A 22,417-nucleotide genomic window follows, 5' to 3' on the forward strand; every position below is an offset into this window, starting at 1 on the left:
GACAAAAAATATGAATTGATGGTTGAATTGAACTCCACCAACCAGCAATCCTTACACTAATATTTCAGTGCAATTATAATTATAATGGCACTAGAATTGTGTAATTATAATAATAATAATATTTGCGGCATTGAGATAATAAGACTCAATTAGAATAGTACCATATTTTTATTTAAAAAAAAAAAATCAACAAAATTTATAAGACATAAGATGGAGAGCACCCACATATAATAAAACCTTGACTTGTCACATTAATTATATAAATTTCTATTAAATTTTGTGGAAGAAAGGTGACAAAGTTGATTTGAACATTTACCAATTAGATTGATAGTAGTTGAAAACTGAAAGACCTCTCAATTTTTTAATATAATCCAAAATTTTAAATCTAAATGATTGACCATTAGTTCCTATTGCATACCCCATTTAAATATTTCATGTGTTTTGACTAATTTGAGGCTATGTATAGGCAATAAAATTCAAAAAATAATTAATTGTGAACAAGTTTTTACCTTATCACAAATAAACTTTTGAACTCAAATTGTACATTCACGATATCTTGACATATCTATATGTGCATATCAAAAATATGTATACATAGTTTTATCGTAAATAATTTGAAATTTTGAAGTGAATTGACATTTTCTAAAATCATCTGAACATTTTCTCTTTGAGTTTTAATATTAGTAATAGGTATCTTTCAATCCATTACTTCATATTCTCAAGTGGGTTTTTTTTTCAAATCTTGTTTTTAAATTTTATTTTGGATTTAAATATTATTGTGTATAATACATTTATAATAAAAAATAAAATATTAATTTGAATTTTTATGCCATAGTTTTCGAATTGAATTTACTTCCTTCTTGAAAACATCATCACCTACCCGCCATGGAACCGCCTCAATACCATTTGGTCCACTTCCTCAATTATCAAAATTTCTTCTTTTCTTCACCAACTTTGCCATTGACTAATATAACATTTATGCATAAAAAAAAGAGTAATATTATGTATATATATATTTTTAATATATAATTTAAATATATAAATAATGTGTCATTATATTATGAAATATTACTTTATTTTTAATTTAAAATTATCTAATTACATAATAATATATTATTTATATATTCAAATTATATACTAAAATTATGTATATATTATTTAATTGTTTCTCTAAGCTTTGGTATATCCTCCCATTTCCATTTTAAGCAACTTCAATAAATCCATAGTCATAGTGATGGTGTTATTTAACAAAGGAATTCTCCAATCTAAATCACCCATGCATGACTTCATTTATAGTACTAGATATTCATGCCTATCTATATGTTGCTTTAGTCTATATTAACTTTAGGATATATAATAAATAAGAAAACATTAAAATAATATAAACTTAATTATTTGAGGGCATTTTTGTCAATATAACATTAACAACAAACAAGGGCTTCATCAGCTTGGGCGTAGGCTTGTGGTTCCAAACACTACAGGAAGTTCAATTGACCAAACAAGGTAAAGGACAAAAGTAGACCTGAAAGAAAAACTCTTTATTCAACCTTTGTTTCCCACTTTGACCCTACTACTTTCCTTTAAAGCCAATCATGGACTTTTCCGCCATTCACACACCCATATCTGACCAGGCATCTTACGTGGTACCCTTCGCCCTCTGCAAAACGCCAGGTGTAACCGTCAACCATGACTCATGAGCCAACCCAGCAACAGAAATATTAAAAAACAAAAGCACACTCTCTCTCTCTCTCTCTCGCTCTGTCTCTGTCTCTGTGGCTATAGGAATTTAAGTCTACTCTACTGCGCTGAAATATAAAAGACACTCTTCTCCCTCACTCTCTCTCTCTCCCTAGTCCCTACTGTCTTTGTTTCTTTCTTTTTCTTTTTTCTTTTCTTTTTGTTTAATTTTCTTTTTATTTCTTTTCTGTTTTCAAACTCTGCTACAAAAAAAAAAAAAAAAAAAACTCATACTTACCTCTTCGGAAAATTTTCTCGGCAACCAAAGAGAAGGGTGTGAATCAAATGTGATGGGAAGTGGACTTTCTTACCTCTTCCCGTGTATCAAACCGGTTAACCGAACTGAACGGACCACGCACCAACCGGACCTGATCTTTGCTTCGTCTGAGCCCTTGGATGAGACTCTTGGTCACTCCTTCTGCTACGTTCGATCGTCTAATCGTTTCGTCTCGCCAACTCCTTCTGAACGCTTTGTCTCTCCTTCACACTCTCTCCGTTTCTCTCCGAGCCGCTCCGGGTCCGGACAACGTGGACCGCTGCCCGAGACGGGGTTTAAGGCCATTTCGGGAGCTTCGGTTAGTGCCAATACTTCTACTCCCAGAACTGTCCTCCAACTTGATAATATTTACGATGATGCCACTGAGACTACGTTTACCGGCGGTTACGGCGTGAAGAGCAGTATTGTGAATGTCAGTGGTTTCGAAAGTACTTCGTCGTTTAGTGCTTTACCTCTTCAGCCGATGCCACGTGGCGCTTCTTACGATGCCTCCGAGCGGGGCCCATTCTTCTTGTCTGGCCCGCTGGAGCGCGGTGCATTGTCAGGCCCACTAGACCCGAACACTGGGTGCTCCGACTCCGGTGGGCATGTCCATTTCTCTGCTCCTCTCGGTGGCATTTGCGTAAAGAGGAAGAAGAAGAGGAACATTTTTGGGATTTCGGGAATGCGAAAAGCGTTTTACGAGAAGAAACGGCCGTGGGTGGTGCCGGTGCTGAATTTCGTTTCTAGAAAGGATTGCAACCACAGTCACCATGAAAACTTGGATGAGGAGGCCGCTGACGTGGTGAAAAACGAGAGGGACAATGATAATGTTCAATGGGCGCTGGGTAAGGCGGGTGAAGATCGTGTGCACGTGGTGGTATCCGAAGAACAGGGGTGGTTATTTGTTGGAATTTATGATGGTTTCAATGGCCCGGATGGGCCCGAATTTTTGATGGGTAATCTTTATAGAGCTGTTTATAATGAGTTGCAAGGTTTATTTTGGGACATTGAGGAGCTAGATAATGAAGAAAAGAATGCTAATGATGATAATACGCAGGAAACTGAAACTGAAACTAAAATTGACCCAGTAGTTTTAAGTAATGAAAATGAAACGAAAGATGGAGAGAGAGCTAAAAGAGTGACTTTTGAACCCGGGGGAATAGAAAGTAGGAGGAGAAGATTATGGGAATTTTTGGCCGAGGAGGACCCGGAAGATGGACTAGATCTTTCTGGGTCAGAGAGGTTCGCATTTTCAGTGGATGATGCCATTAGTGTCAACAAGGAGAGCTCGGCTGCTAGCAGGAGATGGTTGTTATTGTCAAAGTTGAAACAAGGGTTGTTGACAAAGCATAAGGAGGTTGGTTATGGGAGGAAGTCATTGTTTCCGTGGAGGTTTGGACTGCAGGAGAAAGAGAAGGTTGGATTAGATGAGAACAAAGTAGAGGAGAAGGTTGTGAAGAGTGGAAAGAAAAGAAAAGAGGGCCCAGTTGATCATGAATTGGTTTTGGCGGCAATGTCCCGAGCTCTAGAATTGACTGAGCTTGCATACTTGGATATGACAGATAAGGTTCTTGATACGAATCCAGAGCTAGCATTAATGGGTTCATGTTTATTGGTTGTGTTGATGAGGGATGAGGATGTGTATGTGATGAATGTGGGTGATAGTAGGGCAATTGTTGCACAGTATCAGCCTGAAGCAGTTGGATGTAGTGTGGAGATGAAGCGGCCTGGGGAAACTGGGTCAAGTATGGAGGGTATAGTTGAGGAATTGGCAGTGGCACAGGATGAAATGGGAAGTAAGGTGAGGACAAATGAGGCTTCTGCCCAACGAATGAAATTGACTGCATTGCAGCTTTCTACTGATCACAGCACCAGCATTGAAGAAGTTAGTATTTAAATTCTTTCATACTCATTAATTGTTTTGTTGTGCATTTCATGAATTTGTTACTTTAGCTCTCATTTACACAGTTTTGTTACATTATGATATTCAGTTGAATTAATTATTGTAAAGTTCCTCCAGAACATGTTGTTTGTTTCTTTGTGAGTGGTAGAAATCGTTTTGCTTGAAAATATGCTCTTTTTGGAATTGAGCTTGAAGCTTAGTGTCTCTGGGCTTTGTGCATTTAGATGCATACAAACTCTCAGTTTTTACCATTATATATGCCCTCTGGTTTTACTGTTTTATTAAGCTGACAAGAAGCAACGGAGCAATGTTGATTTTCTGTTATCTGGAACTCTACTCTGTAGACCACGATAGCTTTAGGAATTTAAAGTGTACAATTTTCTGAGTGCATTTTTATGCTTTTTGTCAGCATTTATGCACATGGGTCTACACATTCTGATTGAAATTGGCAGTGTTACTTAAATTATCCATGATATATAGCAGTCCTTGAAATAAAACCTCTATGATTCTTATGCTTCTTATTCTTTGACTACCACCACTAAGGATTTGAAGCATCTTCTAGACGACTTTTTTTTGCTATGTTGTTGTATAATATAATTACTAAAGTGGTTGACCTAATTCTTATGCTTAGAAGATGGTTTAATTTTACAATAAAACTATGTGAACCCACTTTGAGTACACAATTAGGTACATACTTGATGTGTGTCGTCAAGTGATTGGGTGATTTTAAATTAAGGAGAAAGTGACATCCAATCACATGATGACACACATAAAGTGTGTATCTATTTGTGTACTAAAAATAAGTACACATAACATTGTTCTTAATTTTATAGTACAAATTCCTGATGCAGTGGTAGAGTAAATGTAGTCTTGGGATTTGTGAATTCATATTTCTGTGTGTAGTATCATCGTCTTACTGAGACCTCTAAGATGATAAATGATAACTGTTAGCAGTTTTCATGGAAGAGTGTTTGTGATGAGAGATCAAGCTACAACTTATATGTGGGTGTTTTGAAATCCTAATATAAATATTTAAAAGGATGCACATGGTTGGAAAGACAAGAACTTTTACAGAATTTAGAGTTGTAAAAACTTTGATTTGTTTAATTACTGTAATCAAACTTGAATGCCTTATGAATTTTTTGAGTTAAGAGGATACGAAATGTGTGCAAAATTTTTAGTTGCAGTCTCTGACAGTTTGGAACCTTAACGCTGAATGTGACACTGATAAGGAAGAATAGTTTATTAATGGAAGGTGGAAGAACTTTTGGTTGAGAAAAAGCTTTTCGGTATTGGCTTTATGGTTTAATTATGTAGTAACAACCTTGTGTCTCATGACTTAGGTAACACAGGTTGGGTGCTAGAAGCTAATTTGTTTCAGACTGTTCTAATTATGCATGTCTAGGACATATTTAAATTGAATCAGACATGTCATCTGGTGAGTCTAGGATAGTGACTCTCCTGGAAGATTTGTTACCTTGTGGGCAGACCCTGTCTTTTATAAATCTGTAGTTTGGGGAGTATGTTAACACAATGGATAGGAGTGTCTGGTCCAGTATGCTGTACAAATATTTGTTATTATTTACAGAAGTATCTTCTGTACCGAGATATCTGTAGTGATTTAATGCTTAGTTTGAGTAGTGTTGGATGTAAGCTAGTAAGCCAAGCTAAGTATAATTATCTGATTAAGTGATATATTTCAATAACTTTGCAACATTATATGAAAGTATGTTATGTACTGTTTTCATGGATACTATTGGAAAGATTTTGTGCATGCTCGAAACTTGAGTGCATCTATAACCTATAGCATATCTTCTATCATGAAGGTCTGGTTTTTGAGAATCATTCATAGTGTTAGTGAAGTTATGTGGATAATACTTGAGCGTTACACATCATACATGGCTGGCAGCTGGGCGGCATCAATTATTTGTCTTGTGTTCATTTTTATTTGTTTTTCTGATGGGTGGAGAGGAAGGGTTATGCTTCTGATCTCTTTATTCGTGTACATAAGTATTAGATATGGCTCACTGCTATATCTTTTTGGTTTTTTTCAAGATCTTGAGTTTATGGTGAACCTTTCTAGATTAGATGAATCAAAATTACATTTTGCTTTCTTTTTTAGTTTATAGTGGAGTTCTGTGAGAAGTTATTTGTATACTGGAAATGTTATGAACACTATTTAACTTTGCTACATTTATTAATTTTTTTCTTATTTCTTGCTGTTTCTCTCTCACATATTCATTCATGTTTTCCCACACTTTAATGTTTGCGGAACCTATGTAGGCATGATATTTGACCAAAATGGTTAGTGGGGCCCTTTTTTTTTCAATTTGGAGTCCGCCTGTGGTTATTGCAGATTGTTTATGGTGACATGGGGACAAATGAAGTTCATTGATAATATTTGGTTTTTCCATGAAGTTTCAACTTTAATGGTTTGATTGCTTCAGATTTATCATCCGACCCCATATGTGTACTTGCACTTGCATGTATATTTTCATTAATTATAAAATAATTAATCTACTTGCCTTTGTCCTTTTTCTTGGCCATCTCCCTGGCCCTTCTCCCAGTAAAATTATTTTGACAAACTCTATGGTCTTGTTAATGTTGAGAAGTGATGCAGATTTGCTAAGAACTTTGGTTTGCACTGATATTGCAGGAAATCATAAGAATAAAGAATGAACACCCTGATGATACCCAATGTATTGTCAACGATAGGGTGAAAGGCCGTCTTAAGGTCACCAGAGCATTTGGAGCTGGATTTCTGAAAAAGGTTTGTTATATATCCTTTGTTATAATTTTTTGCTGCTAGAATTTCTGATAGACAGGAATTCTGGTTGATGAAAGTATAATTGATTGGTGATTTGTACACCATGATAGCATTTATTTTCATTATAAGTGTTCATTGCCTGCTATGCTCTAGTAAATTATATCCTCATGATTAATGCCCATTGCTGTCATATGGATAAGACACACATTGGATTTAACAGATAATCTTTTTTATAAATAAAAATATTCTTTTGATTATATTTCTATATGAAGGAAAAATAAGAAATGAGAGAATAAATTTTAAAAACTCATGATAAAATTTAAATTCTGAATTTCTATGCACTTTTCCCTCTTTTGTTTTCATTTATTTTGGGGTTGTCCTTGTTCATTTTTGGATATCTTTCCAAAAGTTTCATCATAGTGGAAATGCTGTTTATAGCATTGGAAATGGTTCAAGTTGCAGATCAACTTTATCAGTGCATATATATATATATATATGTATGTATATATATATATATATATATATATATATATATATATATATATCGTTTCTGTTGTATGCTATGTGTCATGTGAGCCAACCGAATATCATTACTAATTTTTTGATGTTTCACTCATAAATGAGTCCTTGCTATCATGAATCACAAGTATATCATTAGTAATTTTGCTAGTGCTTCACTCATATATGCATTCTTGCTCTAACAAACCCTCACTTGAGCATTACTCTTATGCTTCATTTTTTCAATTGATGAAGTTTTCAGTGCATTGTTTTATCCAGCAGTGTGTTTAAAAATTGCTCAATAATATCATGGCATCTTGATGCAGCCCAAGTTGAACGATTCATTATTGGAAATGTTTCGAAATGAGTATATTGGCACTGCTCCATACATATCCTGCACACCTTCTCTTCGTCACCATAGACTCTGCCCAAGAGATCAATTTCTGATTCTCTCATCAGATGGTTTATATCAGTATCTGACCAATCAGGAAGTGGTTTCAAATGTTGAGAATTTCATGGAGAAGTTTCCAGATGGTGATCCTGCACAGCACCTAATAGAGGAGCTGCTCTACCATGCAGCTGACAAAGCTGGTAAAATGTTTTTTCTTCTCTGCTTATTTCTATATTTTCTTAATATGCTAATAAGTATCCTGTTGTACTAAATGTGGAAAGGTAGTAATGGTATTTAACATCTGTAAGTTAGGGTTTTTCTTGCACAGTTAGTATCAGAGCCGTTTCAATGTCAATACTGAGCTCTTTGTCAACTGTTTCTCAATGTGAATGTTCTGACATAATTTTTGGTAGTTTTGTTTTCTTCTGCACCATAACAGATAACTTCTTGAGTTATCTTCTTACTTATTAACATGATGGCTCCAACAAGATTGGTTTCCAGAAATTTATTGGTGGTTATCTGACTTACATTAAAATTTTCACTTGATTCTCCTTTATGGTCTAGTGATTATGATTCTAAACAGTTGGATTTTCTGCAGGGATGGATTTACATGAGCTATTAGACATACCTCAAGGAGATCGCAGAAAATACCATGATGATGTTACTGTTATGGTGGTTTCACTTGAAGGACGAATCTGGAAGTCATCAGGAAAATACATTTGAAATCTTCATGATTTGGTGGTAATCACCTTTTGGAAAGTTTCAACTCTTGCGTCAAGTTTCCTGCTAATGATTCGGAAATGTTGAGGTGCCGATCCATTTTTCATTAGTTCGATAACTGCGTTTGGGTCTTACAGCAAAGCATACAACTGATAGGAGGAAGGTCAAATGACACAAGCAGACTAATGTTAGGTAGTCATTAAGAATTTAGTCGATGCCTGAAAATTCAGTTCAGGAGTAAAGATAAAATGGGAAGGGTTGTTGGGAAATGCTCTTTAGGGATTATAAATATTTTCTTTTAAACTTTTGCTTTACCTAGAGATTTGCATAGATGGAGGCTTCCTTTTTATTATTTTCTATTCAAGGCAGAGAAAAAAAGAAAAGAAAAGAAATAGTTTGTAGCTTCGTTGGGCTGGTGGGTGGGGGGTATACTTACTGAACTGTGAACATTTCCTAATGAAAGGTGAGCATCTGTAATTTTGAAGGTGGATTTCCACCCTTGCGGTTCACAATGTTGATTTTTTTTTTTTTTTTTTTTTTTGGAAGTCACTAAGTTGAAATTTCATCATCAGATCCCTTGTGTAGAAATCTTTTTAGGACTTTCATTCAGTGAGAAAATTCACAACTAAAAATTGTCAGAATCAACATTCATGTATTGAAAAAAGACCTATGTGATTTTACAATTAACTCAGCATTTCTGCAGTCAAAGTAGGAGGAGGTATTCTTGATTGCACCCATGAAACTAACTCCTCCTTGGTTGCCACAAAATAACCAGCTCTTTCTTCACTTTGCCTAAATGGTGCTGCAAGTTTCTCTAAGTGAGACACAAAGGCTGCAGCCAAGCCTTGTGAGAATTTGTGAGTTCCTGTACCAGTTTGTGCCAAAAACAAATGCGGTAACACCACCTCTTCGCGTATGACTGCTTTTTCCAGAGTTGCCATCCATTCTTCAAGGGCAGTTTGAGCTGCACCAATGGAGAGTGATCGTACATCTAGACTCCATTCATCCACAGTTTTGTTATGTAAACCAGGGTACAACCCATACAAGGTTCCTAAATAGAGTAGCTCATGTGCTCTTGCATGGAGATTTCGATTTCGACAAATATCGATCAAGCAATTGCAGAATGGTCTTCTGGCCTCATCAGCCGTGTCCCCAATGACAGTCCTAAACTCCTCGTTGATGATCGGAAAACTGGTTTTCTCATCTTCTATCAATTTGACAAAGGCAACCAACTTTGGATTAGTTTGCTGCAAACATGCAATGACCTTATCAACATCCTCACTGATCTCACACAGGGCCACAACAGACAGCAAACACCCACAAAGCCTATCATCCGGTTTAACTCCACATCCCACAGAGACATCAAACACTCTCACCAAATCATCAATCCTCCTAGCCTTACCCAAACACTGAATCAAACAAGTAAAGCCCATCACATTGATCTCAACCCCCTGCTCATGCATCTCTTCAAACAAATCCATTGCCTTGTCAACTTTCCTTCCACTCCCATATATGTTCAACATTGCCGTGTAGCTATAACTATCCGGCCTGCAACTCTCGGACTGTTTCATGTGCTCAAACAACTTCTCTGCTTCCTCAACCAATCCCATATCCGCACACATGTTCAACAATGTGTTATACAAAATGAAATCCATTGGCCACTTATTCTCCCTCATTCGCTCCCACAATTCTAAAGCATCCTTAGCCCACCTAGCCTTTCCATAAATCTTGATAAGGGCAGTTAAAGTTTTCTCATCCGGGGCTAATCCTGATTCAATCATTTCATCAAACAAACTCCTAGCCAAACCAGGCTTCCCAGCCTTGCCCATTGCCTGTAACAATGTATTGTACACAACCAAATTAGGCTGCACACCTAAAGATTTCATTTCTTGTAAAACATACCTAATACCATCATAATCCCCTGCTTCCCCAAACATCTTCCCCAACACAGAAAATGTAATGGGGTCAGGTTTCCACCCAGTAGCTACCCCTCTCTCATACAAACTCAACACCTCCTCAACTTTACCTAATTCAGCATAAACGTCTAAAATAGCAGAATATGTAACCTCATCAGGCATTAAACCAGTTTTATACATTCTTTCAAACCATTCTATAGCTTTATCAAAACGGTTGCATCTTTTAGCACAAGTAATGATAGTAGAGTAAGTAATGTTGTCAAGCTCAATTTCATTACTTACCATTTCATTAGCAAGTTCCTCAATGAGCTGAAACTGCCTCCCAAACCTCAATGACTTCATGGTAACATTGTAAAATATAGTTTCCACGGGAAACAAATTCTGAGTCTTTATCCAATTAAAGAAAAGATAACTCTTTTGCCAAAATCTCAAGCTGTTAAGTATCAAGAGAGCATTTTCTCTAGTGGGTTGGTTTGGGATTTCATTCAGAGCAGCCAAGAAAGCAACTTCAGAGTCGTCACAGTCATTGAGCTTTTGTGCAAACAGTTTCAGCTCTCTAATCTGAGGATTGTAAGTGTAAGAAGCGCGCTTGTGCCTCTGAAGTGAAAGCACAGACCTTTTAGGCTTGGTGGGGTTAACCCAGGTGGACTTTGGCTTGGACAAGAGAAACGCTTGGTCATTCTTGGTGGGAGAAAGAGTGGTTGTTGAGAGAGGCTTGAGTTGCTCAGATAAAGACGGAGTGTTGGGGTTTGGAGAGTCTGGTACATTTTGAGACTTTGAAGGAGCCTTTAACGAGCCGCAAGAAACACTGAATTTGACAGCAGGGTGAGTTCTCTGTGGTTTGGCGAACAAAAAGGGTTTCCTTGTATCTAATTTAGGTGTGACCAAATGAACATCTAGAGGTATGCAGAGAGACGCAGCCATGAGTGAGGGAAAGAAGAAGAGGAAGAGGTTCTGGTTCTGGGTGAGTAATGAGCAGGGTGATTTTAATAGGATATTTTGGCGAGACCTTATCTAAAAATCATAATTGTATTTAAGAAATTGGGAATAAAAAAATTGGTTATAGATCCACCAGAGGTGGGTAGCCTTAACCGGATGTGTGGTAACAAGAATGTCCGAAGACAATTCCCGTCCCTGTCAGGGGAGATGCCAACCATCTCTCCTTTCTACGAACACGCCCATTCGCCTGACTCAATTCCTATATAAAAAAAGAAAATTTGACAGAAACTAACGATGTGGGATAAATGAGCTAATATCAAAGAAATCTGTTTATTCAAAAGGCATCTAAAATTTCTGAAAAATAATACATTCTCATTATGGTTTTAGATAGTTTTTTTTTTTTAAATTGGCTCATCCTTTAGGTTGGAATTGGATAATAAATCTCTTTATTTTGACAAAACAATATATTTATCTGTGATGATGGGTGGATAGTAAAAATCTTTTGTTCTGTCAAACATAATTATCTTATAGTTTTGCCAAAATTTTGGTAAGAGGATTTTGTTTATAGATGTATTAAGGTGGTCTAGTAGACAAAACATAGCTCTACTCAAATCAAGAGTTTCATTAGACAAAGGCATAAGCATAACAATGCCATGATTTAGTTTTCTCCACTAAAATATTGAACATACAAAGTGAAAACTCAACTTATAAAAGCTTACTGTGATGTCTCCGAAGTTAGCATCCTAATTGGAACCAAGACAATCACAAGAGCAAGCCATTAAACATAAAACCCCAAGAGAAAATCAAACATGAATTCAGAAAATTTTGTTTCCCCCTCGAAATTTCATTAGCTATATTTATATGGGAAAAAACATTAAGGGCCGTTTGGTTTAATGAATGTTTTATTACCAAAATTAAAAGATTATCTTAAAAATAGATTATTTAAGAGTTGTTTGATTCCAGAAATTTAAAGATTATCTTAATAATCAATTTTTTATTACTTACATTACTTTGATTGGTTTGTTAATAATAAAAAAGATTACAGTAATATTTTATTATCAATACTGACATAATAAGTAATATAGGTTTGAACATGAAATTTCTCTTGTTACAAAGTTGAAAACAAATTCAACATATAACAACACATTATCTTTCTTCAATTTATATCATACAACAATTCAGAATAATAATTAAAATCTTTCTTATTACATTTTTAAATATTCCGATTAAAATATGATAATAATTCCATGAAGCTAAGAACATTTCTGCAGTAACCAAAATGGTGGACCTTTATTTTTTGTGATTGAAAGCCACATAATACACAAATAATAGAACAAAACAATTAATTATCGTAATATTTGCACACCACCGAATATCACTGTAACAAACAAAAAATTAAATAAAACATATTAAAAAATACTTTTGTAAAAAATGTAAATTAGCCCTATTATAAAAAAGTACAATTACCCCATTTGAATGTGGAAAATATCAATTACCACACATACCTAGCGTAGGAAACATCAGATTTAAAAAACCCCAATTACACCAAAATACCAAGTAGTTTCCACACTTCATTTAGTAATACAAATATTTATACAAAATAGGAAAATTACAATGGATTCAATCTATTTCACCAAAAAAAAAAAAATCTAATTGAAAAACCTTTTTCATTGAAAAAACAAGTAAAATTTAATTAACATTTTAAACAATACAAGACGAAAATGAACAGTTTACAATTTTCTTCACTTTTAGGAAGAAAGATCCACGGAGTTAGCGAGAAAAATCATCAGAAAGTTTGTATATATGAGATTTGAAATGTTAAAAATGATTCAAAATCAAGTTTACATATGAGATAAAGTTTGTATATGAAATAATTTCGTCTAACCTTTTTCAGAGATTATATCTATATAACCCTTAAAAATTTAGTCATTTGCCTATAATCCCCTAAAATTAAAGTTATTTTAATTAATTATCCTAAAAATAAATAATAATAATAAAATTTATTTTCTGATTAAGCTTGAATTTCCATCATAAAGTTTAAGAGGGCTAGCTTATAGCCACAGCAATTCGAAAGCAAAAGAGGACAAACCAACCAATATGCAATAACTCATTTATCACATTTACCCCTTTATTAAGGGAGAAGGACTATTTCCCACCCAACTTTTGATGCGTTTTCAAAATGTCACACACGCTAGATGAAAATCCAGTTTTCCCACCCATGAGCCGTTAATGTGGATGGTTTCTGTTTGCATAAGGGTAAAATGTCCATTTTACCCTTGTTAGATGAAATGACAAAAATACCCCTCTGTAAAATTCATCCCAAAATTGATGTGAGGGTTTTCCTTCACCTCTCTGAGGTTTTAGAAACTAACATTTCACCTTACCTAAAGTTTTTAAACTTTGAAAACTAACATTTTCACCCCTAAACTTAGGGTTTCCAAATTTTTCAAAAAAACAGTCGCCCCCCATAACTTTCAAAACTAGCAGTTTCACCCCCATTCTTCAACTTCATCTCCCGACATCGTCTCCGGCGTAGTCACCTGCCTCCTCCTTCTCCTGGTGCGACGGCGGTGGTGGCCAAAGAAGGAAGAGAAGGAGATCTCCTTCTCTTGGTGCACGGTGCGACGAAGAGACGGAGATCTCTTTGTCGCACAATGCAACGAAGAGACAGAGATCTCTTCGTCGCACCACCGTGCGACGAAGAGGTCTCTCTTAGTGGCTCCACCCAGACAACGAATGATGACTCTTCGTCGTCTTTCGTCGCGTCGTCTAGACGCTACGACGAAGGACGACGAAGTGTCGTCCTTCGTCTGTTCTTCCAGATCTGGACGACGCTTCGTCGTCCAGATCTGGGCGACGAAGGGTCGTCCTTCGTCGTCCTTTATAGTCGGAGATCTCCCGTCGATCGATTGCAGCGGTCGTCGGTGGTGGCCAGAGAAGGAAGCAAACCCTAGGAATTGAAATTAAACTTTTCAAACTTTGAGGATGGGTTAGTTATTACTTTTTAAAACCTGAAGGGGGAAACGGTAAAATTTTAAAGTTTTAATGTTTTAAATAGTAAATAACGATTTTGCCCTTGTTCCTAACTGAAAAAATATATGGCAGTTTGGTCATGGGTGGGAAAACTGAATTTTTATCTGGTATGAGTGGCATTTTGAAAACGCATCAAAAGTTGGGTGGGAAATAGTCCTTCTTCCCTTTATTAATAATATTCTTAATAAACTTTGACCAAATTACAAAGCCAAACAAATATATGAACGCATATAATATAATTGCATCAAATGTCAAACATCATAATTAACAAATCGTATCAATATGCATGCTATGATTCACTTCCAAAATTTGACTATTTAAAGGAGTTAAATACATTTTAGTCCCTCAGGTATGGCATAAGTGCCAGGTGATATTATTTTAAGAAATTTTTTTAAGAGTCCAATCTGCTAAGTGATAGGGATTTAAGTGTCATTTTCAGATTCTATAAGACTTACTTATATTTTTCCCAAAATTAGTGATCAGCATGTTATTAACCTCTGTACACTGTGTGATAACATAATTAAATTAAGGGAGAAGGACTATTTCCCACCCAACTTTTGATGCTTTCTCAAAATGTCGCACACGCCAGATGAAAATCTAGTTTTCCCACCCATGAGCCGTTAATGTGGATGGTTTCTGTTTGCATAAGGGTAAAATGTCCATTTTACCCTTATTAGATGAAATGACAAAAATACATTTCTGCAAAATTCATCCCAAAATTGATGTGAGAGTTTTCCTTCACCCCCCTTAGGTTTTAGAAACTAACATTTCACCTTACCTAAAGTTTTTAAACTTTGAAAACTAACATTTTCACCCCCAAACCTAGGGTTTCCAAATTTTTCAAAAAAACAACCGCCCCCCATAACTTTCAAAACTAGCAATTTTACCCACATTCTTCAACTTTATCTCCCGACGTCGTCTCCGGCGTAGTCACCTGCCTCCTCCTTCTCCTGGTACGACGGCGATGGTGGCCGAAGAAGGAAGAGACAGAGATCTCCTTCTCCTGGTGCACGGTGCGACGAAGAGACGGAGATCTCTTCGTCACACAATGCGACGAAGAGACAGAGATCTCTTCGTCGCACCACCGTGTGACGAAGAGGTCTCTCTTCGTCGCTCCACCCAGACGACGAAGGACGACTCTTCGTCGCTCGTTGCGTCATCCTTCGTTTGTTCTTCCAGCGTCGTCCAGATCTGGGCAACGAAGGGTCGTCCTTCGTCGTCCAGATCTGGGCGACGAAGGGTCGTCCTTCGTCGTCCTTTGTAGTCGGAGATCTCCCATCGATCGATTGTAGCGGCCGTCGGTGGTGGTCGGAGAAGGAAGCAAACCCTAGGGGGTGAAATTAAACTTTTCAAACTTTGAGGATGGGTTAGTTATTACTTTTTAAAACCTGAAGGGGGAAACGGTAAAATTTTAAAGTTTTAATGTTTTAAATAGTAAATAACGATTTTGCCCTTGTTTCTAACTGAAAAAATGGATGACAGTTTGATCATGGGTGAAAAAACTAAATTTTCATCTGACATAAGTGGTATTTTGAAAACGCATCAAAAGTTGGGTGGGAAATAGTCCTTCTCCCTTAAATTAATCCAAGATTCAGAATTCTGCTGTCTGAGACATGTCTGGTACATGAATCTTTGTGCGTTCAAAAGTGATCATCATAGCCTAATCTTCTAACATAATGATGATAATTAGACAAAACATGTTTCATAATTGAGAGAGCCTTGAGATGAAGTTAATTTTGTCATATTGCTAGCATAAAGTGCACGCTCTCATTAAATTAGAATATAAATATTTTTGATTTTATTCGAAAATAAAAATATATAGTAGATTGAATTACTAAAAAGTCTTGTCTTTGAAGATATTTTTTTGAAAAATTTTTTAGATTCCAAATGATTCAAAAAAATGATTTTAGGAGATTTTTAGTTTCGTTTTGATTGATTTTTCTTTATTTATTTTCGGGTTTTGCACCTTATTAAAAAAAAAAAAAAAAAAAAAAAAAAGAGGAGGAGGAGGAGGAGGAGGAGGTCATGTCAACGTGCTGTGTGTGTGTGAATAGTCATTGGTGGCTGGCTAGCCTTTGCCAGTTTGTAAATGACAACCAAATCATGACTGACCCATTTCAGGCTTGGTCGCCTAGTGGTGACAAAATGTCCTCCATTGAACTCCTACTTTTGTCATCATCACTTGATCTTTTACGATTTCCTTCGTCCTGTAGAATAATTAGTCGTTCGTTCTTTTTCTCAACATCGTCAAGTGGGCACATCCAAGATACTCCTGATTCACCAAATTATTGTTTTTTGTGAATGTTACAGTTGTAAGCTTACACGGTAGAGAATCGAAACACATTGAGTGAGAGGAGAGGAGAGGCAAATTTTAATGGAAGGAAGACACAAAGGGACCGAAAGCACAAGACAAACAGCGACAAGGATGAGGTGATGGTCATCTCATTTTCTAATTAGCCTTCATTTATGGATTAATTCTCACTTGTATTCACTTAAAATTGGACCAAGACTCAATCTCTTTTGTCTTATTACTTTTCATCTTAAGCTGTACAACACCATTTTGGCTGCGAAACACCACCAAATTGTCAAGCTAAAGACTTTGGTGTTTGGTGGCTTGTTGAGTCAATTTCATGTTTAAACCACCCATTTCTACAAATTTCAATATCAATGGAGAATAATCTCCCACCATGCGCATTGCTCAGTCATTATTGTATAATCATTTATCAATAAAACTATGTATACCCACTTTAAGTACATAAATAAATACAAATTTATATTTGTCATCATATAATCAGATAATTTTAAACTAAGAATAAAATAACATTCAATTACATGATAACACATATGATTATATACCCATTTATGCTTAAAACACATTTAGGAAGACTTAAAAAGCTTAGAACCAAACTCAAGTTTTATTTGTTTATAACAATGGGCATAACATAATAAGGGAATCCCTCATATATTCGTACTAGTATCATAGAATTAACTTGGATCAGGAGGCCCTGATTCAAGATTAGGCCTACCTTTGCACTAGCATTGAGCTTTCTAATTTCTATGATTTGGGTGTTTCACAACACAAGGATGCCTATTGTTTGGGTCTGGTGAAGCAAGAGTACCCTATGATTTTATACATTAGATATATTGAATATAATAAACATATTTATATATAAGTATAATTGGAGCAAATTAAATTAATTTTCATTAGAAAGATTTGATTTGACCATATGTTATTGGTGTTTGTTGTAATGTGAAAATTAAAATGTCCACTAATAAGTTAAGTCAAGACACAGACATTAAACCCCACAAAGCAGCCCTAATAAATTGTCTTTTGTTCGCTTTTACTAATAATGCATAACTCAAGAGAGGACTTCAATTAAACCACTTACATAGTTCCTTTCCTATGCATTACGTGAGCTTGGCCTACTTGATAAGCACATGGGAGAAGCACTTTTCCATTTCCATGCAATGTGAATTCAATTCAATAAAGTTTAAAGCTTCCCACCACCAAGGGGTGTTTGGTTTTTCCTTTATGATTAAAAAACACATGCAGCACTGTTGGGGCTGGGGTCTCTCTCTTTATAAACTCAGCGTGACATGGAAAGAGGAGTGGAAGGACACAACCAAGAAAACTCAAATTCCATAATCTTATCCATAACTTTGATCACACTGCTCTTAGATCCCTCCAAAGACCCTAATTCTTCGACATCAAACCGCCACAATTTTAGTCTTCCATATGGGTATTCTCATTCTCATAACACTATCACGATGGGGTATTCTTGTGATAATACGTCATGATATTTGTTGATATGGTAAACTATATTAATGAGAAATATGTTAAATTAGGCCTTGCACAAGAAGATACAATGTAATTTATGTCCACTATACAAAATGACGAGTGAAACTTATAATAGCAAGTGGATGACTTTGTATGAGTAAGAAATGAAAACATAATATTTTAATGTGATTCTATACGTTATTTGAGAGTCAATGTCTACAGTTATATTATTTACGTTCTTGAAGATTTTTAACATATCAAAGGTTAATAATACAAAAATTCTTTTTGAGAAGGACTCACAATCTCTCCTCACATTTGTTCAATTCATACTATCTATAAGGTAAAGAGGTAGAATTATATACAAACACACTACCTTACTTTTCTAATACAATAGAGAGTCTTAATTTTTATTCTAAGTCTAATCCTATGAAAATAAGATAATTGTGCAATTCTAAATTGGTTGGAAGTGATAATTTTTCTAAATAGACATGGGATAAAAAAGGCAAATTATCATATAAAAGTTTAAAATTTAATCGGTCAAATTATGTCATCCTCATTATATTTAGAAGAAGAGATTTCTATGTGCACTATAAGATAATTTGTGGATAGGTAACATGTTTGCTCATTGATCAAATAGACTGGTATTAGTCAATCACTTTTTGAAAGTTATTTATGTTGATTTGATTAAGAAAAAGTTTTGTTACATAACAATTAACTTTTAATTTTTGAAGTGTGAGTAAGACTTTAAAAATTTTTTATCAGACTTAAGGCATGTTTGTAAATATGCTATGATGATAATGTTTACGTCTTTTTTATTTATCATGCCGTATGCACTAATCCTATATTTATCAAATTGATCTCGTTTTTCTTGCAAAATTGACAACTAGTGTCACTAATTTGGAGGGTAAACATTACTTTTTGTCAATCTTCAATTTGTTTATAATAACTCAAAAATAATCGTATCCTAGGCTCTTTACCTTACATTGTCTACAAAATTTATTTAAAAAATGGACTACAAATTTTGAATTTCACTCAATGTAATTATTGACTTGAACATAATAGTGATTAAACGAATTTTTGTATCATAGACTAATATTATATATATAATTTTTATATACAATTTTAAATCTAAATAGTAATGTATTATTACATAATTAGATAATTAAAAATTAAAAATAAATCAATACTTAATCATATAATGATATATCATTATTTATATATAAAATTATACACATAATTTTATTAAATTATATATAGTGATATAGTAAATAAAACGACGGCTCACTAAATGATACATATCAGGGAAATAAATTTTAACTCCAAATATAATTTGAAAAATAAAACTGTTTATAATTATAATAAAAAATATAATTTTAAATTAAAAATAAAATTGACCGTTATTTGCAGTGAGAATGCTTTGTCTTTTAACACGTTGCTACTTAAACAAAACTCGGGAGAAGCACGACGGTCAGGTCACTAATGAAGATGGCGGGAAGAAGAGCGGAAGTGTGAACTGGTTTAAGCTTAGTGGGCCACTTTGTGGAATTTTGGCAACGTTTCAGACAAAGCAATCTCTATACTTTCGGTGTGTGTTTTTGAGTTTTTTATATGACCATCCTCTTCTCTCTCCCTATATATGTCTCTTCCCATACACCTCCATTTTTACTCTACCCAACTTCTCTTCTCTTCTCTTTTTCTTCTTCATTCTCATCACCTCCTTTTTTTCGCCCAAACTATTTTAACCCCTCATCAATCCTTATTTTTTACCTTTTTAACAACTGGGTACAGTAAAATTTTCTTTTTTTGGAATTTTTAACCAGCTTCTCTGCACAACTTTTTGGTCTTCCTGTGGAATTTACTCCCATTTCTGGCTATAGCTTAAGTTTTAACTTTTCGGTAGTTTATACATTTTTCTTCTTGAAAATTTTGTGAGGAGTGGTGGGGGTTTGAAATTTTAACCATAAGAAGAAGACTCTTTCAGACCAATGATCTTCATGCTCAACGGGTGCATTCTCTGGTGTTTGCACTCAATTCTTTACAAGAAATCTAGTGTCGATGAAAGCTTCTATTTTTGGATTTTCCAAATCTTTAATAGATACACTTCAGGGACTTAGCGAGTGAGTTTGATACACACAGCCCTCCTGCTTCTGCTCTGTTTTGTTCTGTTATTTTCTCTGGCTTTTTGTCCTTAGTTTCTTGATATATAGTGTTGTGGGGAAGTAAATAGATTTTGATTGGAGAGTGTAAAAATGGCATCTTTGCCACCTGGTTTTCGGTTCCATCCAACTGATGAGGAATTGGTGGGATATTACCTGAAAAGAAAAGTAGAGGGGCTTGAAATTGAGCTTGATGTCATCCCTCTGGTCGACCTTTACAAGTTTGATCCTTGGGAGTTGCCAGGTACTTTTACAAATCCATCTTTCTCACCTTTCTAGTTGATTATTCAGCATTTTAATTATATGAATTTGGCCTTTTCTTTTGCATATATACAACTTCTATTCGGTTTGTACAAGCCAAAATGCCACGGGAAACTGATAATAATAATGTAAATAATGTTTATCATAATGTCATCAGTGATGAATTGAATTTCAAAGCCAATGTGAACTGATCTTTTTCTCAGTACTGGAAAGCACTTTTTTGTTTTGTTTTGTATATTTTGTATCTCTTTTCTTTTTATCTACCATAATTCTATCAGATTGTATGAACAATTTCTTTTGTTACTCTTTTTTTTCTGATTGGCAAGCTCTGAATTTGCAGATAAGTCATTCCTTCCAAAGCGAGATATGGAGTGGTTCTTCTTCTGTCCGAGAGATCGAAAATATCCTAATGGCTCAAGAACAAATAGAGCCACCAAAGCTGGCTACTGGAAAGCCACTGGAAAAGACCGGAAGGTTGTTTGTCAATCTACTTCTGCAACTGGGTGTCGAAAGACCCTTGTTTTCTATCGCGGGCGTGCACCTTTAGGAGACCGGACAGATTGGGTAATGCACGAGTATCGACTCTGTGATGATCTTTCTCATGGATCACCAAATTTTCAGGTAAATTTAATAAAGTTTTCTGAAGTAGTTCACTAGTATGAAATGGCATTTGCCAGTTTGTTTTGAGACTTACATGTAATGTAACTCTTATATTCAGGGAGCTTTTGCTTTGTGCCGTGTTGTTAAAAAGAATGAGAATGCACAGAAGATGATTCACGGAGATTTGATGGGCAAGAGAGTCGAAAGCAGTTCAAGCATTCAAGATTTTACTTCATCAAAAGTTTCGAATGAGACCTTGAGCATCACTGGTGACATTTCTTCTCAAACAAGCTGCCTGTACAATGAGAGTCGCTATTCGAGCCCTATGACTTCTCCTTATCCTTATGAAGTCACAACAATACCTGAGTCTGTGCCTGCTCCAATGGATTCAAAGCTGGCTAATCTTTGGGTCTCACCTGAACTCTTTCTCGACTCATCAAAGGTAAAACACTATAGAATCAAGGTTGCTAGAAACAACTTTCATGGATTGATTTATGTTTGTGAGATTCCTTAATGATTTTCTCCTTGGCTTGTTGCAGGAATATTCACAGGCCCATGAAGCTGCATCCTTTCCCCAGTATGAGTTTCCAAGCACAATGACTCCATGGCAGACATATGAGCACACAGAATTCTCCCCAAGTTCAGCATACTCGAATTTCAATGGAGATTTTGAATTTGCTGAAGATCTCAATCGAATTGGCTGCATATCACCATACTCAGGGCATGTAAATTACCCAAGTTCTTATTGTAATGAAGACATGTCCTATGATGATTATGATGAGACCAGTTCAATAAACTACTCAAGCCTCTTCTAGAAATTGAAGGGAAGATCATTCTAGCTTCTTCTTTCTCCACGCTGAGTTCAAGCAAGCAAATAAAGATGGGAATTCAATAGTCGCATCTGGTTGCAGTTCAACAATTTGGTGATTGTGATTTAGTGGTCCTCCATTAGGATTGATCAGTTGGTGTAACTTGCATCTTCAAGGGGTCTCCAAGACAACGCCTTTTTAATGTTAGATCTTGGAGAGGAAAATAATAAGTAAATCCCCTTCTTTTATGTCAAGTTCTGGCTTAATTTTCTGTCAAATGTCCTGGTTAAGTGGGTTGTTCTTACTGCATCAAGTTGGATTACTAGTTGAGGGTTGGGTTGGTATGGTTTCATGTTTAGGTAGTAAAAGAACCCCCAGGTGGTCACTTTTATCGATTTCACCCGGAGATGGAATGCTGGATAAGTCCCACTTTGTACTATCTTTATCATCATATAAAATAAGCTTCTTGCAGCATATTGTGTGTTACTTTTCTGATATATGTTATTAAGGTTTGTTTATATACACGCGCGCACATGCATATGATTTCTTTTTCATGAAAAACACAGAATGGTAGTGGAAGACTTTTTATCTTCAAGACATTTGGTATTTAGCACGTCTAGCTCTCAAGTCTTGACTAAGCTCCCAAATCA

The 22,417-nt window shown here is 35.4% G+C and overlaps 3 protein-coding genes and 1 non-coding gene across 4 annotated transcripts; 2 read left to right on the forward strand and 2 right to left on the reverse strand.

The window, feature by feature from the left end:
* Positions 1-1,778: 1,778 nt before the first annotated feature.
* LOC123211351 (protein phosphatase 2C 29) lies at positions 1,779-8,784 on the forward strand. The gene is made up of 4 exons (XM_044630029.1): positions 1,779-3,881; positions 6,556-6,669; positions 7,491-7,755; positions 8,154-8,784. The coding sequence occupies exons 1-4, from the start codon at positions 2,028-2,030 to the stop codon at positions 8,276-8,278; spliced, it is 2,358 nt and encodes a 785-aa protein (XP_044485964.1). The 5' UTR covers positions 1,779-2,027; the 3' UTR covers positions 8,279-8,784.
* Positions 8,785-8,907: 123 nt separating this feature from the next.
* On the reverse strand, positions 8,908-11,366 carry LOC123211352 (pentatricopeptide repeat-containing protein At5g46580, chloroplastic). Its single transcript, XM_044630030.1, has one exon. The coding sequence runs from the start codon at positions 11,113-11,115 to the stop codon at positions 8,959-8,961; it is 2,157 nt and encodes a 718-aa protein (XP_044485965.1). The 5' UTR covers positions 11,116-11,366; the 3' UTR covers positions 8,908-8,958.
* Positions 11,240-11,367, reverse strand: LOC123212630. The gene has a single exon (XR_006501590.1). It is a non-coding gene; the product is annotated as a U6atac minor spliceosomal RNA (small nuclear RNA).
* An 8,234-nt stretch (positions 11,368-19,601) lies between these two features.
* Positions 19,602-22,241, forward strand: LOC123210370 (NAC domain-containing protein 71-like). The gene is made up of 4 exons (XM_044628690.1): positions 19,602-20,341; positions 20,699-20,979; positions 21,077-21,400; positions 21,498-22,241. Exons 1-4 carry the CDS (start codon positions 20,191-20,193, stop codon positions 21,771-21,773), a joined length of 1,032 nt encoding a protein of 343 aa, XP_044484625.1. The 5' UTR covers positions 19,602-20,190; the 3' UTR covers positions 21,774-22,241.
* Positions 22,242-22,417: the final 176 nt, after the last annotated feature.

This window comes from Mangifera indica, chromosome 3 (assembly GCF_011075055.1).
Source record: "Mangifera indica cultivar Alphonso chromosome 3, CATAS_Mindica_2.1, whole genome shotgun sequence".
NCBI lineage: Eukaryota > Viridiplantae > Streptophyta > Magnoliopsida > Sapindales > Anacardiaceae > Mangifera > Mangifera indica.

Bases quoted from the DNA above. Each gene is read 5' to 3' on its own strand.
- LOC123210370 (XM_044628690.1), top strand. From the start codon at position 20,191: ATGGCATCTTTGCCACCTGGTTTTCGGTTCCATCCAACTGATGAGGAA. The intron at 20,342-20,698 runs GTACTTTTACAA...CTGAATTTGCAG, and splicing joins TGATCCTTGGGAGTTGCCAG to ATAAGTCATTCCTTCCAAAG. The intron at 21,401-21,497 runs GTAAAACACTAT...GGCTTGTTGCAG, and splicing joins TCTTTCTCGACTCATCAAAG to GAATATTCACAGGCCCATGA.
- LOC123211351 (XM_044630029.1), top strand. From the start codon at position 2,028: ATGGGAAGTGGACTTTCTTACCTCTTCCCGTGTATCAAACCGGTTAAC. The intron at 3,882-6,555 runs GTTAGTATTTAA...CTGATATTGCAG, and splicing joins ACAGCACCAGCATTGAAGAA to GAAATCATAAGAATAAAGAA. The intron at 7,756-8,153 runs GTAAAATGTTTT...GATTTTCTGCAG, and splicing joins CCATGCAGCTGACAAAGCTG to GGATGGATTTACATGAGCTA.
- LOC123211352 (XM_044630030.1), bottom strand. From the start codon at position 11,115: ATGGCTGCGTCTCTCTGCATACCTCTAGATGTTCATTTGGTCACACCT.